General features: G+C 32.1%; 1 protein-coding gene across 2 annotated transcripts; it reads left to right on the top strand.

Moving 5' to 3' along the window:
- The first annotated feature begins 10,071 nt into the window (after positions 1 to 10,071).
- Positions 10,072 to 20,812, top strand: LOC112004860 (cytochrome P450 705A22). 2 transcript variants are annotated; one of them, XM_065777399.1, is made up of 3 exons: positions 10,072 to 11,070; positions 19,428 to 19,856; positions 20,552 to 20,812. In XM_065777399.1, exons 1-3 carry the CDS (start codon positions 10,147 to 10,149, stop codon positions 20,795 to 20,797), a joined length of 1,599 nt encoding a protein of 532 aa, XP_065633471.1. In that variant the 5' UTR covers positions 10,072 to 10,146; the 3' UTR covers positions 20,798 to 20,812. The 2 variants fall into 2 exon arrangements, with proteins under 2 accessions (XP_065633471.1, XP_023892867.1); XM_024037099.2 differs by lacking the exon at positions 20,552 to 20,812 and having other exon boundaries at positions 10,075 to 11,070; positions 19,428 to 20,261.
- The last annotated feature ends 2,186 nt before the right edge of the window (positions 20,813 to 22,998 follow it).

Raw genomic sequence — 22,998 nt, 5'->3', positions numbered from 1 at the left:
AAAATTTTGGACCCCTTCCACTCGGGGATTTTAAAGAATGGTCTAATTGATCTAGTAGAAGGGCTAACTTGTTCACACATGGCCACGAAAACACATGAATAAATAAATTAATAAATAAATAAAAATAATCTCAAGCGAGCTATGGTAAGGGGACCTCAAACAGTTTTGTATTTCATTACATGCAGAGGACAAGGTACTACTTAATTTCCTCACACACAGCTAAGGTATAGTCAAAACACTTTCGTTAAATATTCTGGTTAACATGTTCTTTAGAATTTAACATTTCTAATTTTACATAATTCTCATATTCAAGACAGTTTTGGCTGAATAAATATAACACTATTTATTGAGTAAAAAAACAAATAACCCTGGGAGTTGGGACCAGACCACCTCACTTTTTACGGCAATAGTGAAAATGTTGATCAATGCAACAATTAGAAAAATCCAAGACAGTTTAGATCTGAAAGGTACTACTACTATATTTTGTCTGAGATTCGACCCCACTTAAAATTACGCAAGAGTCAGACTATCATGTGAAGCAATTAAAGAAAGCAGTCGGAATATGAGACAAACTCAAACCAATCATCCATGTACTTTTAAGGAAAATACTTTATAAAAGTTGACCATTTTTTCAATTTTTAATAAAATTTTTTAAATAATTTACTAATATATACCTTAAAAATGTATACTAGTAAAACTTAGGCAAAAATGCAAAACTGACCTTCTAACTTTCGTCTTTTTTTATTTCAGTCCTCTAATTTTCAGTTTTGTCAATTTAGTCCTCTAACTTTCAATTTTTTCAATTCAAAGCTCCGTTTAAAATTTGTTAATATTGTTGTTACACACACCAAAACGACGCCGTTTTGCATGTGTTTTTTTTTTTTTTTTTTTAAATAAATTCGGAATTAAAAGAAAATTTGGGAAAAAAAAATCGTAACATTCGTTTTATTGGGCACTGAAAGGGTTGAGTATATTCTATTTTGGCCTAAAAACTAGTACGTTGGTTTATTACCATTAAGAAAATCCAAGTCAAGTGCGTCGACGTCGAAGCTAGCATCGAAGTAGTTGTCGAACACATGGGCTGGCGTGTCCACATGGATGCCAGAGTGAAGTATGGGCTGGTTGTTGCAACTGTGATCACCCAGCTGGTGCTGCAAGATAGTGCTATCAGGAGTAGGAGGACATGGACAAGGGTTTGATATTCTTCATCATCATTTTCATGGCTTTGCCAAAGTGCTTAAACTGCTTAAACACATAATCTAATAAGAATGTTTCAACTCTGCCATGATCACAAATCCATGAATAGCTTCCTTACCTGTTCAAGTGTGACAAATAGCACCACGGTGAATGGACCAATTGCCTTGAGATAGTTGGATGGACCTTGCCTCTGTCCTCACAGTCTTCATGGCACACCCTCACCGATTTAGAACTCCATCACCAGGGCGGAGAGCAGGGGCGGCGAGCAGGGTGGTGGTGGTTCACACGGTAAGCAGGGGCGGCGAGGTTCTCGCCGCTGGTGATCAGTCGCTCTTTCTCTCTCTCTCTCAAACCGGCTCTCTCTCTCTCGGACTTAAAGCTGCTAGGGATTTGATTCTTGAATCCTTATTTTTTGTTTTGATTCAGGGAAGGGGAATGACATCCCTTAATGTTTTCTCTCTTCTTTTTTCCTTTTTTTTCACATTTTTCTTTTAATTCCAAATTTATATTAAAAAAAAAAAAACACATGCAAAACAGCATTGTTTTGGTGTGTGTAACGGCAATATTGACAGATTTTAACAGAGTCTTGAATTGAGAAAAATTAAAAGTTAGAGGATTGAATTGACAAACTGAAAGTTAGAGGACTGAAATGAAAAAAAGGCAAAAGTTAGAGGGTCAATTTTGCATTTTTGCCTAAAACTTATTATATATATATATATAATATATGCCAATGACAATTACACCCAAAATAGAAAGGGACATTATATGCGTGTGTTTGACTAAATATTTTCTATTAAGAAAAGTGTTATTCTAAAAGAGTTGTTTAAGTGTTATGAAATATGTGTGATGAAAAATTGTGAAAAATATGTGTTTTATTGTTTAAACAATAAACTGTTGTTTAAACAATATAACCACAAACAGTTCTCAAATTTACATGGTTACTTGGACTATAATATATATATATATATTGTAATTTTTAAAAATATAGACACGAGTGAACTTTGACACCTTAATTATTAAGAACAAAACATTTCCTCTGATTGAAATCCAATGCTACTCCTTCCTCTTTTTTGTATATCTCATCACAACCTTCCCAATAAGATGCATTCTCAACAAACCCACCAAGCCAACTATGAGTCTTCACCTTCCTCTTCTTTGTATCTCTCATCACAACCCTCCTAATCCGATCCATTCTCAGCAAACCTCTGTTGCATTTGAAATATCAAATCCCGTGACCTTGCCTTTGCTTCTAGGCCTATTGTTTATTTGGTGTTTTTATTTTTTTTAAGTAATTTTTTTTTCATATGTGAAAAAATATATGGTCATATTTATTTGAACTGTCAAAAACTAAACTAGCTAGTAAGACTAAGCTTCATAAATCGTTGTAGTCAAATCTATATTTTACTCAACCATATTTGAAGAAATACTATATGCATAGCACTTCTCAACCATATTTAAACCAAAATTCCTGTGTACTAATACAACATGAATCTGATCTTTGGAAGATTTTCAATATTGGTCTGCAAATTTTAGATTAAACTAAATAAAAATAAGGATGCCACCAAATGTGAAAAAGAATAAGGGTATTTTGGTCATTTTCTATGTTTCAAGGTATTTTCAGTCATTTTTTTTTTATATTTTAGGGTCATTTGGGTCTTTTTTTTCTTTCCTTTTTTTTTTTTTAATGTTTTAAGGGTATTTTGATCATTTTTTAGGTTCTAAGGCTATTCCATCTTTTTAGAGGGTTTTGGTGGTATTGCGGTCATTTTTAGGTTTCAAGTGCATTACGGTAATATTACGTTACATTACGCCGTAATATTACGTTATTTTAATCTCAATACAACAATACAATATTTCATTGATTATGAAGGTAATGAGATTTAGATAATGTAACATATTTGTAATTTTAAATTTGGTAATATTAGAAAAAAATAAAATACACCAAAAACCTCAGTGTTAAATCATCGTAATGTGAATCAAATCAAGGACACATCATAGCAAACCAAATGCCCCCTAAGGATATTTCAGTGCAATTAAGGCTCTTTTAGACTTAGCTAGTGGAGGCTCTGCTGACTCAAATGAGGCTCACACTTATCATTGTGATTGATATGCTAAACTCTCAATAACAAAATTATTTTGATAATTTTTTTAAAAATGATTGGGTTGTTCGTTTTTGGTAAAATCGATCAACTGTGCTTAATTGTTTTTAGCTTTTCTATTGGTAATTTTTGTTACTGTGGAAGTTTTTTAGGATGTTTATTTTGTTTTAGATGGGTCTAAATATAATAATAATTTTATGAAACAAAATGCATAGACACTTTAGTTGGGGTAGTTATACTCGTGTTGGACACAGTCATTTAACACTTCTGTACATGTGGATCTAATGAAAATGCCTAAAAAATATAAAACTTGGTGTAGTAGCCTTGACTGATGACTATTTCACACTAGATCTATAGTTTCGATTCAAGTGTTTACTGAAAATTTTAAAATTGCCAACAATCTTTGTATTGGATTTTCGCATAACTTGCTAATTGTATAGTCACCCTATCCAACCTTAGACCCACAATAAACACACAACTGTGATTTAGTTGAAGATGTTGCATAAGAACAATTAGAGAGCACATAAGGTTATACATCTTCGGTTTTATAGTATATATTGATGATACATAAAAAATCAGTAGGCTGAGTGCTTCGGGTTTCGATGGGCTTAAGAGAACACATACCTAGAAATTATTAAAAAAAATTAAAAAAAAAAAAAAAAAAAAAACCAAACAAACAAACAAACAAAAGGGATGTTAGATCTCAATTCATGTGATTTCACAATCCTGTGAAGATGGGTTCAAGTTCGTGACTCAAGAACTGACTATAAACTTATTGTTATTCGGTATCGGACCCGATTTCGAATTTGGCTTTTTGTTCTTTTCTAGGTCTTCATATTCGTTTTCATCGTCTTGGTGAATCCAAAAGTTTTGCCTTTTGTTATGATTTGAAACAAGGCGTAGGTTGCTGTTGCTAGAGAAAAATGGTAGATCCAAAATGTAGGGTTCGAAAAGAGCAGATTCGAGCGTAGACAACGGAAACGATTCGAGCCATGTGTCCGATCTTTTGTCGAAGCCTTTATTCCACAGCGAGGTTTCTCTGTAGTGTTACACTTGTTTTCTCTAAACCCTGATTTTCTGCTTTGTGTATTCCAAGGAATTGAGAATGTTTACTTGGTGTTTTTTTTATTTATTTATTTATAATTTCTGGGATATCTGAGTTTGTGTTCTTACTGTTTTTGTTCAAGACACACTTAAATCTCAATTCATATGATTTTTGGTTTTTAATTCTCTTTTTATTTTTTTTTTTAGTTAAATTAATATATTTTTCTTTGTTGTTGGGGCTTACAATTCACCTTTCGATACAACTTTTTGATGATTACAAAAGCTATGTCATCTTTATTCCTACTTCCTCTATGTTGTTAAGGATCTACACACGCATAATATCATAACTATAGGGTGCCACTTGTAGCCAACCCATACATGCTTTAGACCTTGATTTTCCTTTGATTAATTTGTGTAGTTTCCTTTTAATAAAAATCTCCCTAATCTTAGGCAATTAAGGGTTTTTATAGGTTTTCTTGTTGGCTTTTACATGTATTTTGCATATAGAAAGAGAGAATATTAAATTGCTGGTTGGATTACCAAATTATTAGGATTGAAGTTTTTTTTTTTTTCTTGGTATCCGTGACATTATAGTATACAGTACAGTACTACTATTCTAATGGTTTACAACAAAAGTTACAAAACTGATCCTATAATAAAATAAATAATATAAAAAGTAAAAAACGCATGATTAAAAAAAACAAGGCGTAAATGCACTTTTAGTCGCTACATTTTGACGTTTTTCTATTTTAGTCCCTACATTTTATTTTTTCCACTTTTAGTCCCTAAACCAATTAACGCGTTCCATTTTAGTCATTTCCATCAGTCAACCGATGGAAATTGCTGAGGTGGCAGCCGGAAGAATTAAAATATTATAAAAAATGCCACATCACCTGACACATCAGCATATAAATTTCAAAAATTAATTTATTAATTTTAACAAATTTAAAAAACATAAAAACAAATTTTAAAACATAAAAACACATCAGAAAATCAAACCAAGAACACACATTCAAAATTAAACCTGTTGAATCAAATTAAACCCAAGACTCAGCCCCGCAACCCAGAATTAAAAACAAGAATAACACAAAGAACACAAAAACAAGATCCAAACCTGAGCACACCAAACTCAAACCGGCCACACATTTTCATCTCAAACTCAAACTTTATTCTCTCATCACAAACTCAAAATACACAGCCACACACTACTCTCTCATCTCAAACTCTCTCTTCCATCTCAAACTCTCTTTTCTCTTATGGCTCATAGAGCTCTCTCTCCTCTCATGGCCGATCCATGGCCGAAGACCCATGGAGAAAATCTTTGACAAGGAAGTTGAAAACGGAAGAGAGCGAGGGATCTAGAAGAATCAGACCTGCATATTGCACTTGACAAGATCGAGAGGAGTGACGGCCAGAACAAATACCCAAATCTAGAAAATCAAACCCAGAACAAATACCGAAAAAATCAAACCCAGATCTGCTTACCGAAAAAATCAAACCCAGAAAATCAAACCCGAAAATCAAATACCCAAACCAGAAAATGAAACCAGAAAAAAAAAAAAAAATCAAATCTAGATTACGGGGGCTTGTTGTTCGTCTTCTTTTTCGACGTCAGTGGTTCCGGATTCAGACAAGCCAAGCATTAAAGAGGATCGGTCAAAGAAAGAAAAGAAAAAACCATCGTCGATTGTGGTGGCGGCCATGGAGTTTGAAAGATATTTGTGAGAGTTTTGGAAGAGAGAGAGAGAAAGGAAGGTTTGAGAATGTTTTGGAAGGGTTGGTTCTGGGTTTGGAAGAGAGAGAGAGAGAGAGAGAGAGAGAGGCTTGAGAATGTATGAATTTTTTGGGTCTGTGCTCCTGTGTTCTGCCATTTTGGGATTTTGAATTCTTTTTTTTTTTTTTTGTGTTTTTAAATTTGAGTTTGTGTTTAGTTCTGGGTTTGTTTTTTGTGTTCTTTATGTTCTTGGTTTGATTTTCTAACTTATTTTTATGTTTTTTAATTTTGTTAAAATTAATAAATTAATTTTTGAAATTTATATGCTGATGTGTCAGGGTGATGTGGCATTTTTTATAATATTTTAATTCTTTCAGCTGCCACCTCAGCAATTTCCGTCAGTTGACTGACGGAAAGGACTACAATGGAACGCGTTAATTGGTTTAGGGACTAAAAGTGGAAAAAATAAAATGTAGAGACTAAAATGAAAAAAACGTCAAAATGCAGGGACTAAAAGTGCATTTACGTCAAAAAACAAAACAAAACTTCACAAGGCCCAGAAGTAAAGTAAGCCCACAGCCACAAGTCATATGTCCACCCACGATAAAACAAAAACCACGCATCACATATTCACAGTCTGCATTAGGAGGAAAAATAGATAAAAAAGAGTGAAAGATTGAAACTATACCTCAGGTCTTCAGACGTGATCAGATCAGAGGAGAAGTAAAGCCACCAACAAAAGGGATTTAAGAGTAGTTAACAGTGGAGATGTGGACTTTGATACGTTATCCTCTCATTTTTTTTTAATAAATGTATTTTTAAGTCACAATTCCGGGGGTACACTTAAACCCAAATTTGATATAGTGCAGGATCATCCAAAAAATAATGAAACAAGCCATTACTCAAGTCCACAATCTTAGACTGACAAGATAATGAGACACAAAGACTTACTACTAACAATTAACCTCATGAATAGCATGGTTTTGAAACCCGAACTGTTCTATGAACTGTAAAAAGGAGAAGTTCAAGATTTTTACGATTGGATTGGGATCAAGCCGAGGTCGAACCGTGATGATGTCATAATTAATTTAATAATTATTTTAATTATAAATAAATATATTAAATTAGTACAAATTGAAAAATTGACTAAAATAATCCAAAACAAATATAAATAGTATTTTTTATAACATAACTTTCATGATACAAATAAGAGTTATTAAATTCTTAAAAAAAACATAAATTACTATTGAGTTTCTAAATTATTTTTAAGTCATGACAAAGCACAGTTTAGTATCCAATCATTTTTATTTTATGAGACCCAATAAAATAGTTAAGAGACAAATGAGTTTGGTTGCCCATGGCCAAGCCCATTTGACTATCGATCATTTTTTTTTTCCAAGTCCATTTGTGTTAGGTTCAAAGACTTTAGGAACTAATGTCTTAGAACTTCACTTTGTATTTGTTGGCAAACCATGATCAAAATATAGAGTTTAGGTTTAGGCTTGCTCAAAGTATAGATTAATGTAAAGTTGGTATAGAGTAATTGTAGAAATTACTGTTCAAAATCTGCAAGGCTCAATTGATCAAAAATTAGACTTGATCGATCGAATCTTGTGCATCAGTAATTTTCTATAGAATTATTAAACAAGCCCAAGCCCATATGACGTGTAGGATTAAGTATTTCACTCCAAGTATAAAAGAAAAAACCCTAACTACGTTTTAGACGTCCTTGTTAAGTTGTGTATTGAATCTTTTGTGAGATTTGAGAGGTGTTTACCTTCATACACACACATAGAGTTATCAAGATCAAGATTCACGTCAAGAACTTGATGATTGCTTCAGTTGCTGCATAAAGAACTTTAAAGAAGATTTGAAACCTTTGAGAGATGTCTTAAAGTCACAAGTAGGAGAACTTGTGGTTGTTGTAGATCAAGGAAAGAAGTAGTCTGTGGACTCGGAGATGTCACGTGGTCGTGGTAGTAAGTTTTCTACATGAGGTAGCAATAGAATGTTAGTGGTCTAAGTTTTATTGTACAAACTTCAATTCTTTTATAGTGGATTTGGTTTTAACTTGAGGATAGTTAGTTTAAATCATCCTCAGATTTTTTACCCTTTAGGTTTTCCTGGGTCATCAGATTTGTGTGTTCTTTACTTTCCGCATTATGTTTGTTTTATGCATATTTGTTTAACCTAGATTTAATTAACAAACTTGTTAATCAACTTGGCTTAATATTAGATTAAACATATTGTATTAAGGGGTCTAAAAACTAACAAAAAATCAAAAGCTAGAAGATTTGAAGATGTCCGTGCATTTAAAAATTGGTTAAAGTTAAATAAAGAACAAAACCCAAGAAGGAAGTGCTTGACAGCAAGAATTAAATGTTAGTAGTTGCTAGTAAAGCAAATATTAGTGGTTGACAGTAAAGCAAGCAGCAGCAAGGAAGGAGACTTCAAAAGTAGCAAAGAAGAAGACTGAATACTTCAGAGGCCAAAAATGCAGAAACAACATCAGCAAAAATGAAAATTGCAGAGAGAGAAAGAGAGTGAGCGAGATGGAGAATAAGAATAGAAAAATAGCGGTGTGATCTCATCAGATAGCATCTCACGTGATTGAAGCTTCAGCCTTCAACAATGGCTATAAACCAATATCCAAAAAAACCCTCTAACGATCTGACTTGTGAAAGCCGTTTAAGGTTTTCAAACCCAAAAGGTTCAACTACAATTGGAATGGTTCACTGACTTTTTCACATAGGTCGGTTCTTAGGGTTTGAAGAACCATGTTCATGAACGATTGCCGATTAACTCGGTCAGACCGTATGGTCTAGTCCAGGTTTCAAAACCATGTTGAATATGAGATAGTATCTAGTACAACAAGTGCATACTAGAATTTTTCCCTGGATAGTTAGTAATTATCCATTTTTTTATGCACAACAACTAAGTGTCTGTGTGTTTGTTTTGGAACAATTTATTTAGCTGAAACTGAAATTTTTTTACTAAAAGTACTACAGATAAAATTAAAAGATAGCTAAAACAGCTAATCTATGAATAATATCAAAAAATGTAACATACCCTATAAATAGTAGCAAAAATAAGCTGAACAGTACCCAAATGCAACCTAAGTGCAAATATTTTAAAGGTATAGTGAGCATTTGGATGCGCGTCTCTCCCCCTACATTTGCTTCTTTTTTTTTTTCCTATTGTAATTTTTGGGTATTTTTAATTTTTTTATTAATTTTTTTTCATATGTGAAAAAATTAGGGTCAGAGTTATTTGAACTGTCAAAAACTAAACTAGTAAGACTAGGCTTCATAAATCGTTGTAGTCAAATCTATATTTTACTCAACCACATTTGAAGAAATATTATATGTTGAGTTACACGTGTGACTGAAGTCCCATATTGAATAAAGATGAGAAGAAAAAGTTGTTAATATAACATAATTGAGCACATACCCATTGGCTTAGGCCTTTTGGGTTAAAATGTGTCTCTATATGTTATATTAATTATTTAAAAAAACTCCCTAATATGTTTCTCCCCCAACACTATATCCATAGCACTTCTCAACCATATTTAACCAAAATTCCTGTGTACTAATACAACATGAATCTGATCTTTGGAAGATTTTCAATACTCTTGTCTCTTGGACTTTGACACATTATCCTACTTTTTTTTAATGTATTTATTTATTTATAATCCTGACTCACCTCAAAAATAATAAAACAAGCCACGACTCAAACTTATAATCTCAGAATCACAAGATAACGTGACACAAAGATTTCATACCAATAAGTCGCCTCTTGAATGATAAGTTATCCACCATATCTTTTTATGCGCAACAACTGCTTGGTGCAAATATTTTAATGGTAAAGTAACCTTACCTCACAAAACAACAACAATGTGCACAGAAAATAATTCAATGATAAGCCTCACCTACATTTCATAAAGTCATCAATACCAAACAAAACAAGTAAACAACACCGTAAACAACAAATATTTTAATCATAAAAGATACCTCATAAACTAAAAAGCCACTACTATAGTTTGCAAAAAAAATAAACAATAACGTATTCAAGAGTGGTCAAAAAAATCTAGCCATGGTTACCACCATTAGTGATATCCAATGCTATTCCTTCCTCTTCTTTGTATCTCTCATCTCAACCTTCCTAATCCGATCCGTTCTCAGCAAACCCACCAAGGTTACCACGAATTCTCACCTTCTTCCTAGCCCACCAGCCCTCCCAATCATTGGTCATCTCCACCTTCTTGGTCCATCCTTGTACAAATCCCTCCACAACCTATCTACCAAATATGGCCCTCTTCTCTATCTCCGCTTTGGTGCATCACACTGCCTACTTGTTTCTTCAGCCTCTGTTGCTTCTGAAATATTCAAATCCCAAGACCTTGCCTTTGCTTCTAGGCCTAGATTTGCCTTTTCTGACAAGTTACTCTATGGAACTTCTGGGTTTGTCACTGCTCCATATGGTGATTACTGGAGGTTCATGAAGAAACTTTGTGTGACTGAACTTCTTGGCACAAAACAGCTTGAGCGTTCCCTCTTTGTTCGGCGTGAAGAAAAAGAGAGGTTGTTGAAGAGAATGTTGGAGAGTGCAAGGAAGAAAGAGGATGTTGATGTGGGTGTTGAAGTGATGAAGTTCACAAACACTGTGACTTGCAGGATAGCCATGAGTACTAGTTGTTTGGAGCAAGAAGGAGAGGCAGAAAAGATTAGAGATCTAGTGATGGAGTCCTTTAAGCTGGCTGCAAAGATGTGCTTTGGGGATGTGTTGGGGCCTTTCAAGAAATTGGGGTTTTGGGTGTTTGGGAAACAGGCTTTGGATTTGACTAGGAGGTATGATGAGTTATTGGAGAGGGTGTTGAAGGATCATGAAGTGAGAAGGTGCAAAAATAGGGGCGAGAGAGAAGATAAAAAGGATTTGATGGATATACTCTTGGATGTTTGTCATGATGAGTACGCTGACGTTAAGATTACAAGAACCCATATCAAGGCCTTCTTTGCGGTAAAGTTTCTCCTTCTTACTTCTCAATCTCTTCAGTTTACATTATTTGATTTTTTTTTTTTTTTTAAATATGAGATATAAATTTTACTTTAACTTAAGTCTAAGCATGATAAATCTCCATTATAGAGACTTGAATTTTAATCCTTGCTCTCCCCTTTTCCTATCTTCCAAGATAGACTAAAAGTGCATTTGAATTAGTTTAATTAATTTGATCTCTCACTTTTTTTTACATACAATTGTATTTTAATTGTTGGACCTTGTTTCAATTTGTCTATTAAAATGAAATATTTCGATAGAACTTATTTTTGCTTACCGTGCAGTTGCTGGCTTTAAAGACACTACTACTACTATTAATTGGGTGCTTCTTTTTTTTTTTCAAGGTGTAGTACCATTTTTAAGTTCTTAACTGTTTTTTCTTTTTTTTTTGACAAGTTCTTAACTGGTTGCCCCTCTCTAATTAGATGGTTGCCCCTCTCTAATCCCAATAATTTCATCAACTTAGCCCTTCAAATCAACCACCCATGACCCTTTTCTTCTAAACCCTATTCCCAAAGATCAATATCAAAAAAAAAAAAACTCATGTTAATAGGTTGATTAGGGGTCACGTGGCACTATTTGCAATAAAGGCAAAAAACGTGGCACTCTTTCCTTGCTTACAAATTTATGATGTCATGTATCCCACCTAACTCCATCTCCTTTATCTAATTTATTGTGAAAATATTTTGGTAGCATTTCTTAATTGTCATTTCTTATTTTTTATATTATTTTTCCCTTTACACCATCTGTCATCAATACGTTTCTTTTTTCTTTCTTTTTTCTCTCTTGGTTTTTTCTCCACCACATACGTATCCCACTCCTTTCCTCTATCTACCTTCCTTTTCTTTTCCTAGTTCATTCCGGATAATTTCTTCAGCTATCTCTTTCTCTTTCTTTCTCTAGCTTTCTCTTTTTTTACTTTTTCTATTTCTACTTGATTGAGTTGATTCTAGAACACTCTCTCCCTCTATCTCACACAAACAAATTCTCTCTCATACACACATAAATCACCGGTAGAGAAGTGGAGATCGGCATTCTACACAGATCAGCGTTCTACATGTTTTTTTTTTTTTTTGGTTTTGGTTTGATTAGTTTTATTTTATTGTTCAGATTTCATTAGCCTTATGAGAAATATTGTTTTTGTGTTTCAAATCTTTCGATTGAGTTTTGTGTTTTTGTTTTGATTGTGGTATATTACTGTTGAGATACAGAAGCACGAGAGAGTGAAGAACGAAAGAGAAAAGGATGAGAGAGAAAGAATTATTTTTTTATTCAATTGTGTATTATTTTAAGGGAGAATATGGTTTAGAGGTTCTACATTAATTGCTATAGTGTTCTCTACTTGTAGAGAAGTACTATAGCAACTCTAATCTAAAAAATGGAGATGGAGAAGTTGTTGGAGTGAGTTTTTGGGATGAACAATAGACTTTTCTCTTCAAAAAATAGATATAGGTGGGGTTTGGATTTGGCTNCCACCTAACTCCATCTCCTTTATCTAATTTTTTTTTAAATATTTCTTGAACATAGAGAAATATTGTTCATTTATCTTATATTTATAATAGATTTCACTATAAATTTAACAAGTGGACTTCTTTATAAATGTGAAAAGACAAAATACCGTTCTCCTTCCTTTAGGAGTAAAAAAAATTACTTCATCTACCATAATACAACCTTTGTGTTTCAAATCTTTCTCGGTGTTTTAAAATTTTAGTTTAGGATCATTTTAACGAGTGCTTTTAGGGTAATGATTAATAATTCATTTTATGAAAATTTTAACACAACTTTTATGAGAAATGAAAAAAACTGTCAAAATAGTAATTGTTTTTTTTTTAATCCATAAAAACTTTCTTAAAATAAATTTTTAACCATTATCTTAAGGACATCTATTAGCATTTTCCTTTTAACTTACTACGCTCTCCCTGCCTCCCACTCTTTGGCATTGTGCTGCAAAATGCAAATATGTGAAGGTAAAAGTTTCATGAGCAATCCACCTCATGCTAAAGAATCATCAATGGTCACCTTAAATTTTTTACCTCTCTCTCTTTCTCTCCGTGTTCATTGTTGTAGAATTTTTGGTTATATTTTATGACGTGGGGTATAATAGAATTGGTAGAAAATTGTTGCATGCAATGGCGGAGCTATGAAATTTTCTATGGGAGTTAAGTTAGCAATAATTAAATTATTTTTTTGAGTCAAAATAATCAATTTTTTTTTTTTTTGAAAATCAAATCCAACTCAACAAAGTTGTGCCCTACCTTCTTTAATTACACAATAAAATTTTTATAATTAATTTTAAACTTAATTTTTTTAGTAATTTCCACTTGTTCGAAAGTTTATTTTGACAAGCTATTGTGTCCACGTTTTGCTTTCAACGCGTTTCAGCCTTTTTTTTTTTAGCCACACTTGTTGACTTTTTGTCCATGAATAGTGCATCCGTGCACTGTTTACACTGTTTACGGACCCACAAATTTTACTTTTTAGCAACTTTTTTATTAAAAATGGGTCCCACAGCACTATTTACACATTTAAAAATTATTTTACTATAATATTTTCAGTTTTTAATGTTCAATTTTAACAAAATAAGTTCTATCTAAACAGACCTATAGAGCATCTGTCGGAGATACTTTTAATCCGTTACCAAATCTAAATAAAATAATATAATAATATAAATTGAAGTGCTGGAAAGTGGAAAGTAGAAACCACTGTTCCCACTCAAATCACAACCACACATTTATGTGAAGAAAATCATAACCACTCATTTATGAAAAAGAAACCCACACCGATTGGTAAAATAATATTATTTAAAACTAGATATATTTTATAAAACATTCAAAAACACCAGAGGAAGACCAAATGAGATATTTCGGTGGGCGCTCATTGTTTACAAGTGGCAAATTTCAATTGTTCACGGGAGCTTGCTGTAGGCTTGCAGCTAAAAGCCTGATCATTCATTGGAGTTCTTTGCATCAAAATTATCCTTAATTGGTTTTCATGAACCACATGTGAGATTTGAGGAGGCCAACATTGTAAGATTCAATGGGTTTTGCCCTACCTGGCTCTATCCTGGCTGCATGTAACGGTAAAAGAGAACAAAATTCACTGCGGCCAAAAATTGCATCTTGGCCAAAATTACCTAAAATTGACCAGAATAGTCAAAACGGGCCGAAATGAGCCAGAATTTGAGCTAAGGTGGAAAAGAGTGTATTCTTGTTCTAATTTGCATACCAGTACTAGAAATTTCGTTTGTGGTTGGAATGGACCGAAATTAATAACATTTTTTTAAAAACTTTTAGGAATTCTGTAAATCAATAAAAAGTCAATTCAATCTAACATTAAATGTCATTGTAACTGTTTTTTCATTTGTGATAAAAAAAAAAAAATATATATATATATATATATATATAATATCTAAAAGATAAAGTATAGAGTTTATTGTTCCTATACTCATATTGAGCCACATCAGCGTAGCATTTCAATCTATTTTTGTCTATTTCAATTTGTTTGGTACATTTAGTCCACATTGACCATTTTTGTGCACTTATTTAAGAATGAAAAAAAGACAAGTTTAAATTAAAAGTACCTATTCTAAATTCAAATTTATTAAAAGAAATATAGATCTCAAACCGTTCTAAATTTTATTAAATTTTGCAATTGACAAAACTTAGATACAATTCTTTATTTACTGTTCATTAGGTTTCTCTCTTAAAAATCTATCATTTATCTGAGTGAATAACTAAACAAACGTCGATTTAACACTGTTCTTATCTTTCTTTTTTATTTTCTTGAGCCTATGAGAAAAGTTAGATGACTTGACTGCAGATCTCTCAAACTTCTCCCATGCAACATCAGAAAATAAAATTTGGCTTCAAAAGGACAAGGTTGTATTGATCTTCTCCATTACTCCTATTATTTTTATTAAAAGACTAGTTGATCTGTTCATACTTTGTATGTTAGACAGATGGCCTTTTAAATAATAAAAAGATAGCAACAAAAAAGGTTTCTCTCTAAAATGGTTTGGAATGAAACACTTCAAATTCTTCTTATTTCTTTTTATTAGATGCAAATTTTGAAAATCTAACTGTTAGATTGCATGTTCTTTATGTTCTTAATACGTATGTCACAGTTTTTTCAAATCAGATGTTATTTACTATTCAATCAACAAAATTATTTTTTATGCATAATTTTAGACTATAAAAACTTGAAATTTAAACATATGATTGATGAGATAGATATTAATCTTTGATTTTTTTGAAATTTTGCAAGTATGGAGGATATGATAAGAATATTCAATCCAACAGTTATATTTTCAAAATTCACACATAATAAAAAGATATAGTAAAGCTTTAAAAATTTGTCTGCAAACTAGTTTGGAGAAATCCTCGTAAGTTTGGAACAAATAGCCATTAGAATAGTAATAGTAGCTCCATTGCACTAATTCCCAATAACACAAATTAGATAAAAAGAAGGGCAAAACTACCCTCCCCCATCAAAACCTACTACTAGTCTGCTACAAGCCTACAAATCAACCCAAACTCAATCCCCTACATGCTGCAACCACCTCTATAATCTCCTTCGCCTCATCGTTCTCTCCTAGTTAGACCCAAGCGATTGTGTGTGAGAAATTAGATATGAAGCCAATGGGTTTTCTTACAGAGTAGAGAAAAAAAAAAAAAATACAACAATAGGAAGTTATTTAAAAATTTGTCTGCAAACTAGTTTGGAGAAATCCTCGTAAGTTTGGAACAAATAGCCATTAGAATAGTAATAGTAGCTCCATTGCACTAATTCCCAATAACACAAATTAGATAAAAAGAAGGGCAAAACTACCCTCCCCCATCAAAACCTACTACTAGTCTGCTACAAGCCTACAAATCAACCCAAACTCAATCCCCTACATGCTGCAACCACCTCTATAATCTCCTTCGCCTCATCGTTCTCTCCTAGTTAGACCCAAGCGATTGTGTGTGAGAAATTAGATATGAAGCCAATGGGTTTTCTTACAGAGTAGAGAAAAAAAAAAAAAAATACAACAATAGGAAGTTATAGTACTTTAATGGTATTTGTTTAGTTATTCAATTAGACAGATGTCAGATTTTTAAAAAGAACAATATATAAGGAACTGTATCTAAGTTTTACCCTTTTGCAATTTAATCTCAAATTTGTTCAGCATATATTTAATGAATCTAAACTCATTTCAAATTCATCTATTTATTTATTTATTTATTTTATTTTGCTTGAAAAGAGACAACTTAACATTACCTATTGTTAAGTTCTAAAACACTCTTAGATCATATTCAAACCTTAAAGCCACTATATTTAGTCTTGATGCTTGACATATATTAAGTAATGTTAATTTATAAATATTTGTTGAACATTGTATAATTATGTCTACCATTAATCACTATTACTCAATGTTATGATTTTCATTTCAGAGGCCGTTTCAGATTGGTTACTAAAACAGAATTTTTCAGTACCAATTAATACTTGTGTGTGTGTGTGTGTGTGTGTGTCTCTCTCTCTCTCTCTCTCTCTCTCTCTCTCTCTATATATATATATATATATATTAAGCACATAGAGAGAGGGATTGATTTGATAGATAGTTATTTAGCATTTATATAATATTTCAAAATTTAAAAGTGTTTTAGGCCTAATGTAATTTTTTTTAATTTTTTTTTATTTTTTAAGTTCGCAACCACAAGTCGACATGTTCCCAAGTAGGGGTGGCAAAATTTGACATGACCCGCGAACCCGACACGACACGACACGAAATTAGCAGGTTATGGGTTGAGGCTTAATGGGTTCGTGTTATATTCGGGTTGACACGACTGACTCGTTTAATAAAAAGGTTGGGTTAGTGTTGAACATATAGAACCCGTTTGACCCATCTGACCTGCTTAATTAAATGATATTTTATCAATATATTCTTTAAACTCTAGGTATATAAACATATTAGTTGTTGTGATTTATTTTCTTTGACATATTGTGATTGATTATTTGTGATATTGAGATATGCTTTAGTTTTGAATGATTATTTGTGATACAATTACTTGTTAGTTTTGAATTTTATATTAAAAATATTTATTTGTTTGTTTTTCATAATTTTTTTTTTCATTTTGATAAAATTTGATAAAAAGGTCGACACGACTAACCCGTTTAATAAATGGGTCGTGTTAGGGTTGAGGAATCTTGACCCATTTAATAAATATGTCGGGTTAGTGTTGACTTATGTAGTCGAATACTCATGACTTGACACGACACGAATCCGACACGCGAACATAAATTGCTACCCCTATACCCAAGTGAATGACCTTTCAAATCACACATTTTCTATTTAGTTTTATCTTTTCTCTCATCAGACATCAATCTTCTCAAATCTCACATTTTCTAATCAGTTCAAATCTCACAATTTCAGTTTTTTGCAATCATATGGTTGCATTGATCAACAGTCACTAAGGGATCTTAGCAAAACCACAGTACTCCTCTTCCCTTTTAGTCTTTGTTCTTGTTGTCATCTTCATCTTCTTAGCATAACATGATAAGTCAAAATGCCTAATAATATATTATATTCAACCCTTAAATAATTATATCGACACAATAAAAAAAAAGTGAAAAATTGCAATACTTGTATGTTTTTGCCAAGTATTGGTCAAAACCAAGATCATTTTGCAAGCTTGATGCATATGGTGTTTGAATATTTTGTCAGATTAATAATTTAAATTCTCAATATCAAACTCAATATTTTTATTAGTCAAACGCAATAATTTTTAGCATAATATGCTTGAACTTAAAAATGAAAATATGAGCAATTTTGAGTTGCTAGATTGTGAAAAGCAGTTTAATTTATATTTTTAAACCTCCAATACTAACGCAATTGAAAATATGAACAATTTCCATAGTCCAACTGACCTACCAACTTCCAATCTAATAATTGAAAATATGTTCAAGTAAAATGGCTTTAAATAATTTAGCTAATTTGAATCCACACAACACTCCAAATTTAAGATGTATAAATAATATTATTAATTTTTCCTTTCTTTTAATCCATTAAAGGTTGATTTATTTTTTATTTTTATATTATTCAATAGTTGGGTGAGGGGGAGGGGGTATTTGAACTTTAAATGTCTTTATTGAAAATACTAAGAGACACAAATTAGTTGGAGTAATTAATTTTAAGATGTATAAATAAGAGTAATAGACTAGCCCTTGTATGGAATTTTCCTTCAAAGATTGTCTAACATTTAATTAGAGATGTAGTAGGAAGGGCAAATGTAAGCAGGGGCAGCCCAAGGGATTTTGGGGTCCGAGGAGATTTTTAAATTGAGGCTTTTTAAATTTAATTAAATAATATTCTTTTTTGTTAAAATCTATTCTATCCAAGTTGTTTAGATTAAAAAATTTTAGTTTTTTTTTTTAATTTATTAATTTCTTGTTCATATGTGAGTTGTTCATCTAAAACCTTTATAACTTCTTTTTTGAAAATTATTTTGTCTATTTTTGAGATTCTCAATTTTTTTTTATTAAATTGTATTCATTTTTAATAACAGATTATTTAAAGAACCCTTTTGAGACTTGATTAATTTTTTTATATAATCTATAAAGATTAAAAAAAAAAAAAAAAAAAGAACAAAGAAATGAGTGGACAATGGTCCACCTATACTTTGCTAATTCCCCCCTCTTCTCTTTTGTCTTTGATAAGCAATTGAGTAATGTTATATCGACAATAATTTTACAACATATATTAAGTAGTAATATGTTATTGATTTTATAATTTGGGTCCACCACTGATATCACTTTTTTTTTCCCTATAAATAACAAATTATCTTCTAAATTTTTTTGTATGAAAATGTTGTGAATGTAGCATTACTTTGAAAAATTTCTTTTGAGTAATGTTAGAGATACAAAAATTTCATACTATTCCTAAATTAATGTAGCAAAAAATTTAAATTAGAGATTGTGGTGAGCTCATGTGTGAGTTGACATGTTAATTTAGGAATATTGTGAAATTATTGTAACATTTTGTTGTGTCTATTGCATTACTATTTTTTTTTATTACTAATATTTGGGGCCTAATAATACTTTTATAGATATAGAAATATCACTATTAGTTAGAATTTCGAGGCTTTGTTGCACTTGGATAAATATATAAAACTTATGCTTATTAATGAAAGTTCAGTTAAAAACAAGTTTAACTTCTAATAGAGTGGCTGGTTAGAGATGCCACAGTTGTTGAAAAATATACATAAAGTCAAATCAATTTCAGAATAAAATGGTTTCTTCAAGACTCCCAATTTGACCATAATTGAATTTTGCTGTTATGCCAGGATCTATTCATTGCAGGAACTGGCACCTCAGCAGAGTCAATGCAATGGGCAATAGCAGAGCTCATTAATCATCCTAGTGTCTTCAATAAGGTTAGAGAGGAAATAGAATCAATTGTGGGAAAGACTAGACTAGTTGAAGAGTCAGATATCCCAAATCTCCCTTACTTGCAAGCAGTTGTAAAGGAAACACTAAGACTATACCCACCAGGCCCTGTCACAACAAGAGAATGCCGCCAAAATTGCAAAATCAATGGCTATGATATACCAGAAAAAACTGCAGTGGCAATCAGTCTTTATGCCATTATGAGGGATCCAGAATCCTGGGATGATCCTAACGAGTTCCGCCCGGAAAGGTTTTTGGTTTCACTCAATGAGCAAGAGAAATTAGACCAATGTCAAGTTGAAGGAAAGGGACAAAACTTCAATTTTGTACCATTTGGGGCAGGAAGGAGAGGGTGTCCAGGAACAGCATTGGCATTTAGTATGATACATACCGCAGTTGCAGCATTGGTTCAATGCTTTGATTTGAAGGTTAGTGGAGAAGAATATGGAACTAAGGTTGATATGCAACCTGGACCAGGCATGTCGTTGAGCATGGCTCGCCGACTTATAGTTCGTCCTGTTGTTCACTTCAATCCATTTACTGCTTCTATATAATCACATAAGCATAAACAATTGCCCATGTTATGTATGTATGTCCAATAAACTAGGTATTTGGTTCTTTACTCAACATCGTATCTGCAACTATCTTTCTATGTCAAGCACCAGTTGGTGATGTAGGTCATTAATTTTGTATGACATGATACTTTAATATTATGATGTGTTTCTAAATAACATGTTTCGTCGTGGAATGTTGTTCTGGACATGGAAAGGTTGATGTCTCTTTAGACTCTCAATAACATTAATACCTACTTTGTTTCGCTAATCAAAGTGAAACAAAAAGAATTGTTTGGGCCAAAGAAGGAATTTGGGTTCGAATTTCACTTAAAAAAAAAAAAGTGTAGTAGTGTCTTGACCTGAGGGATCCAGACTCATGGGATGATCCTAACGAGTTCCGCCCGGAAAGGTTTTTGGTTTCACTCAATGAGCAAGAGAAGTTAGACCAATGTCAAGTTGAAGGAAAGGGACAAAGCTTCAATTTTGTACCATTTGGGGCAGGAAGGAGAGGGTGTCCAGGAACAACATTGGCGTTCAGTATGATGAATACTGCGGTTGCAGCTTTGGTTCAATGCTTTGATTGGAAGGTTAGTGGAGAAGGCGATGGAACTAAGGTAGATATGCAATCTGGACCAGGCATGTCATTGCACATGTCTCACCCACTAATAGTTCGTCCTGTTGTTCACTTCAATCCATTTGCGGCTTCAATGTAATCATATATGCATCAAGAATTGCCTATGTTATGCATGAATGTCCAATAAACTAGGTATTCTACTATTGTGATGTGCTTCTAGAAAACATGTTTTCTCGTGGAATGTTGTTCTGGACATATGGAAGGGTTCATGATGATTAAGAATTATTTTCAACTCGTTAAATTCTCAATAACAATAATACCTAATTTGGATTGGCTACTCAAAGTGAAACAAAAAGAAATGTTTTTATTTTTTTTATTTTTTTATTTTTTTTTTAATAAATTTCAAATAATGTATTTGGATTCAAATTTCACTTACACAAAAAAGAAACAAAGTAATGTCTTGACTTTATGGTAAAGATAAATTATTATGTAGTGAACACTATAGTTTTCAAATGTTATTGTATGTATGTATTATTATTATTTTTTCATAACATCTTACACAAGAATTGTGCTCTCAAGTGATAAAAACATTCAATCTTTGCATTTTGCAAGATGAAATTCTTTATGTTGCATGCACATAAACAAGGTGGTTTCCCATGTTGAGCTAAGTAGCCTCGAAAACTCATTTGTTAAAGTTGATATCAGAGGGTCCGACTCCCCTCTCATTTAAAACTCTCACATTCCCTCTCATTTTTAACCAGATGACTGAAACTTGGCAAATAAAGGATTCAAAGGCTAAAAATTACCCACTGCAATTTCAGATTTTCTTTCAATTTGTTTCTTTCTTGCATTGACACCTCAGCATCAAAGCAGGTATCAAGACCATAGCTTTCCAGAGAAGAATGGGTGAAAATGAGAATATCCATTTAATTTGAAATTACTTTAAACCAATTTAAATCTATTTTCCTCTTGGAAAAAAAAAATCCTTTTTCAATCCACTATAATTTAATTCTTTTCTTTTTTTTGAGGAAAACAAAAAAAAGAATTAAAACAACTCAAACAAATTAACATCAAAATAACTTTGACTAAAGTTATTCTTTCTATCTTTCTTTTTTTTTTTTTTTTTTTTTTTGAGAAGAGTTATTCTTTCTATTTTTAATGCCGTAATTGAATTAATTTCAGCTTTTCACTAAGCACTGAATTATCCTCCTATTATATATAGACTAAAATGTCATTTTAGGTTCTCTGGCAAGTTTAAAGAAAACAACTTTAACACGTTATATATGAGTATTCATTTTTAGAAAATATAGACACGATATATGGAACTTTGACACATTATTCAGAAAAAAACAACTTCCTCCTAATCCTTTAGTAAAAGGCGGAAGAATAGTTTGCTCTGTGCTCACCGCATGGCTGCGTAACTTCCTCCTAATCCTAATCCTATACATTCTCAACAAACCCACGAAGCCAACCACAAGTCTTCACCTTCCTCCAAGCCCACCAATCATCTGATCTTGGAACATTTTCAGTACTCTAGAATCTAGACACGTTATCCTCATTTTTTTTTCTTTTTTCTTTTTTATATAAATATTTTATGAAGTTATCCTCCGTAAAAAGAAATAAAACTTGTAAAAATGGTGGTTTCAATTAACTCAACTAGTAAAGTTTTTTATAGTTGAATAAGAGATATGAGATTCAATCTCCTCTATACCGAAAACCGCTTAGTATTTTAAGTATTTTAATCTGATGATAAAAAGCAAAAATCACAAAAGTGGATGTTATAAATTAAAACTCTATATATATAAAAAAAAAAATAATAAAAACTCAATAAAAAAGGTCCATAGATGTGTGGTCATAACCCTGACCCACTTAATCCGAGTTTGACATGGTGTAGGATCACTTGAAAAAATAGTGAAACTTGTCACTATTTAGGTGTGTTTGGTTCATGTAAAATATTTTTTGAAAAATAAATATTTTCCGGAAATGCTATTTTCGAGAAAAGAAAATATATTAGGCTGTTTGGTTGCATTTTACAAAATAATATTAGAAAACAATTTTCAGTGTTTGGTAACATTTTGAAAATGCTATTTTTCTACAAATTTTTCACATTTTCTCAGCTTCTAAACAAATTTTATATCAGAAAAAACCACCACCACCACAAACTCACCTTAACAACCCACCCACATCAATAAACCACCACCTGCCACCACCATAACTCTGATTAAAAAAAAAAAAACCACCACCACAAACCCACCTCAACAACCCACCCACATCAACAATGGCTATCAACAAACCCACCACAACCCAATAAAAACCCACACAATCGGCCATAGCTCACAA

Source organism: Quercus suber, unplaced genomic scaffold, assembly GCF_002906115.3.
Source record: "Quercus suber isolate HL8 unplaced genomic scaffold, Cork oak 2.0 scaffold_154, whole genome shotgun sequence".
Lineage (NCBI taxonomy): Eukaryota > Viridiplantae > Streptophyta > Magnoliopsida > Fagales > Fagaceae > Quercus > Quercus suber.
This window is presented reverse-complemented; position numbering and strand designations above follow the sequence as displayed.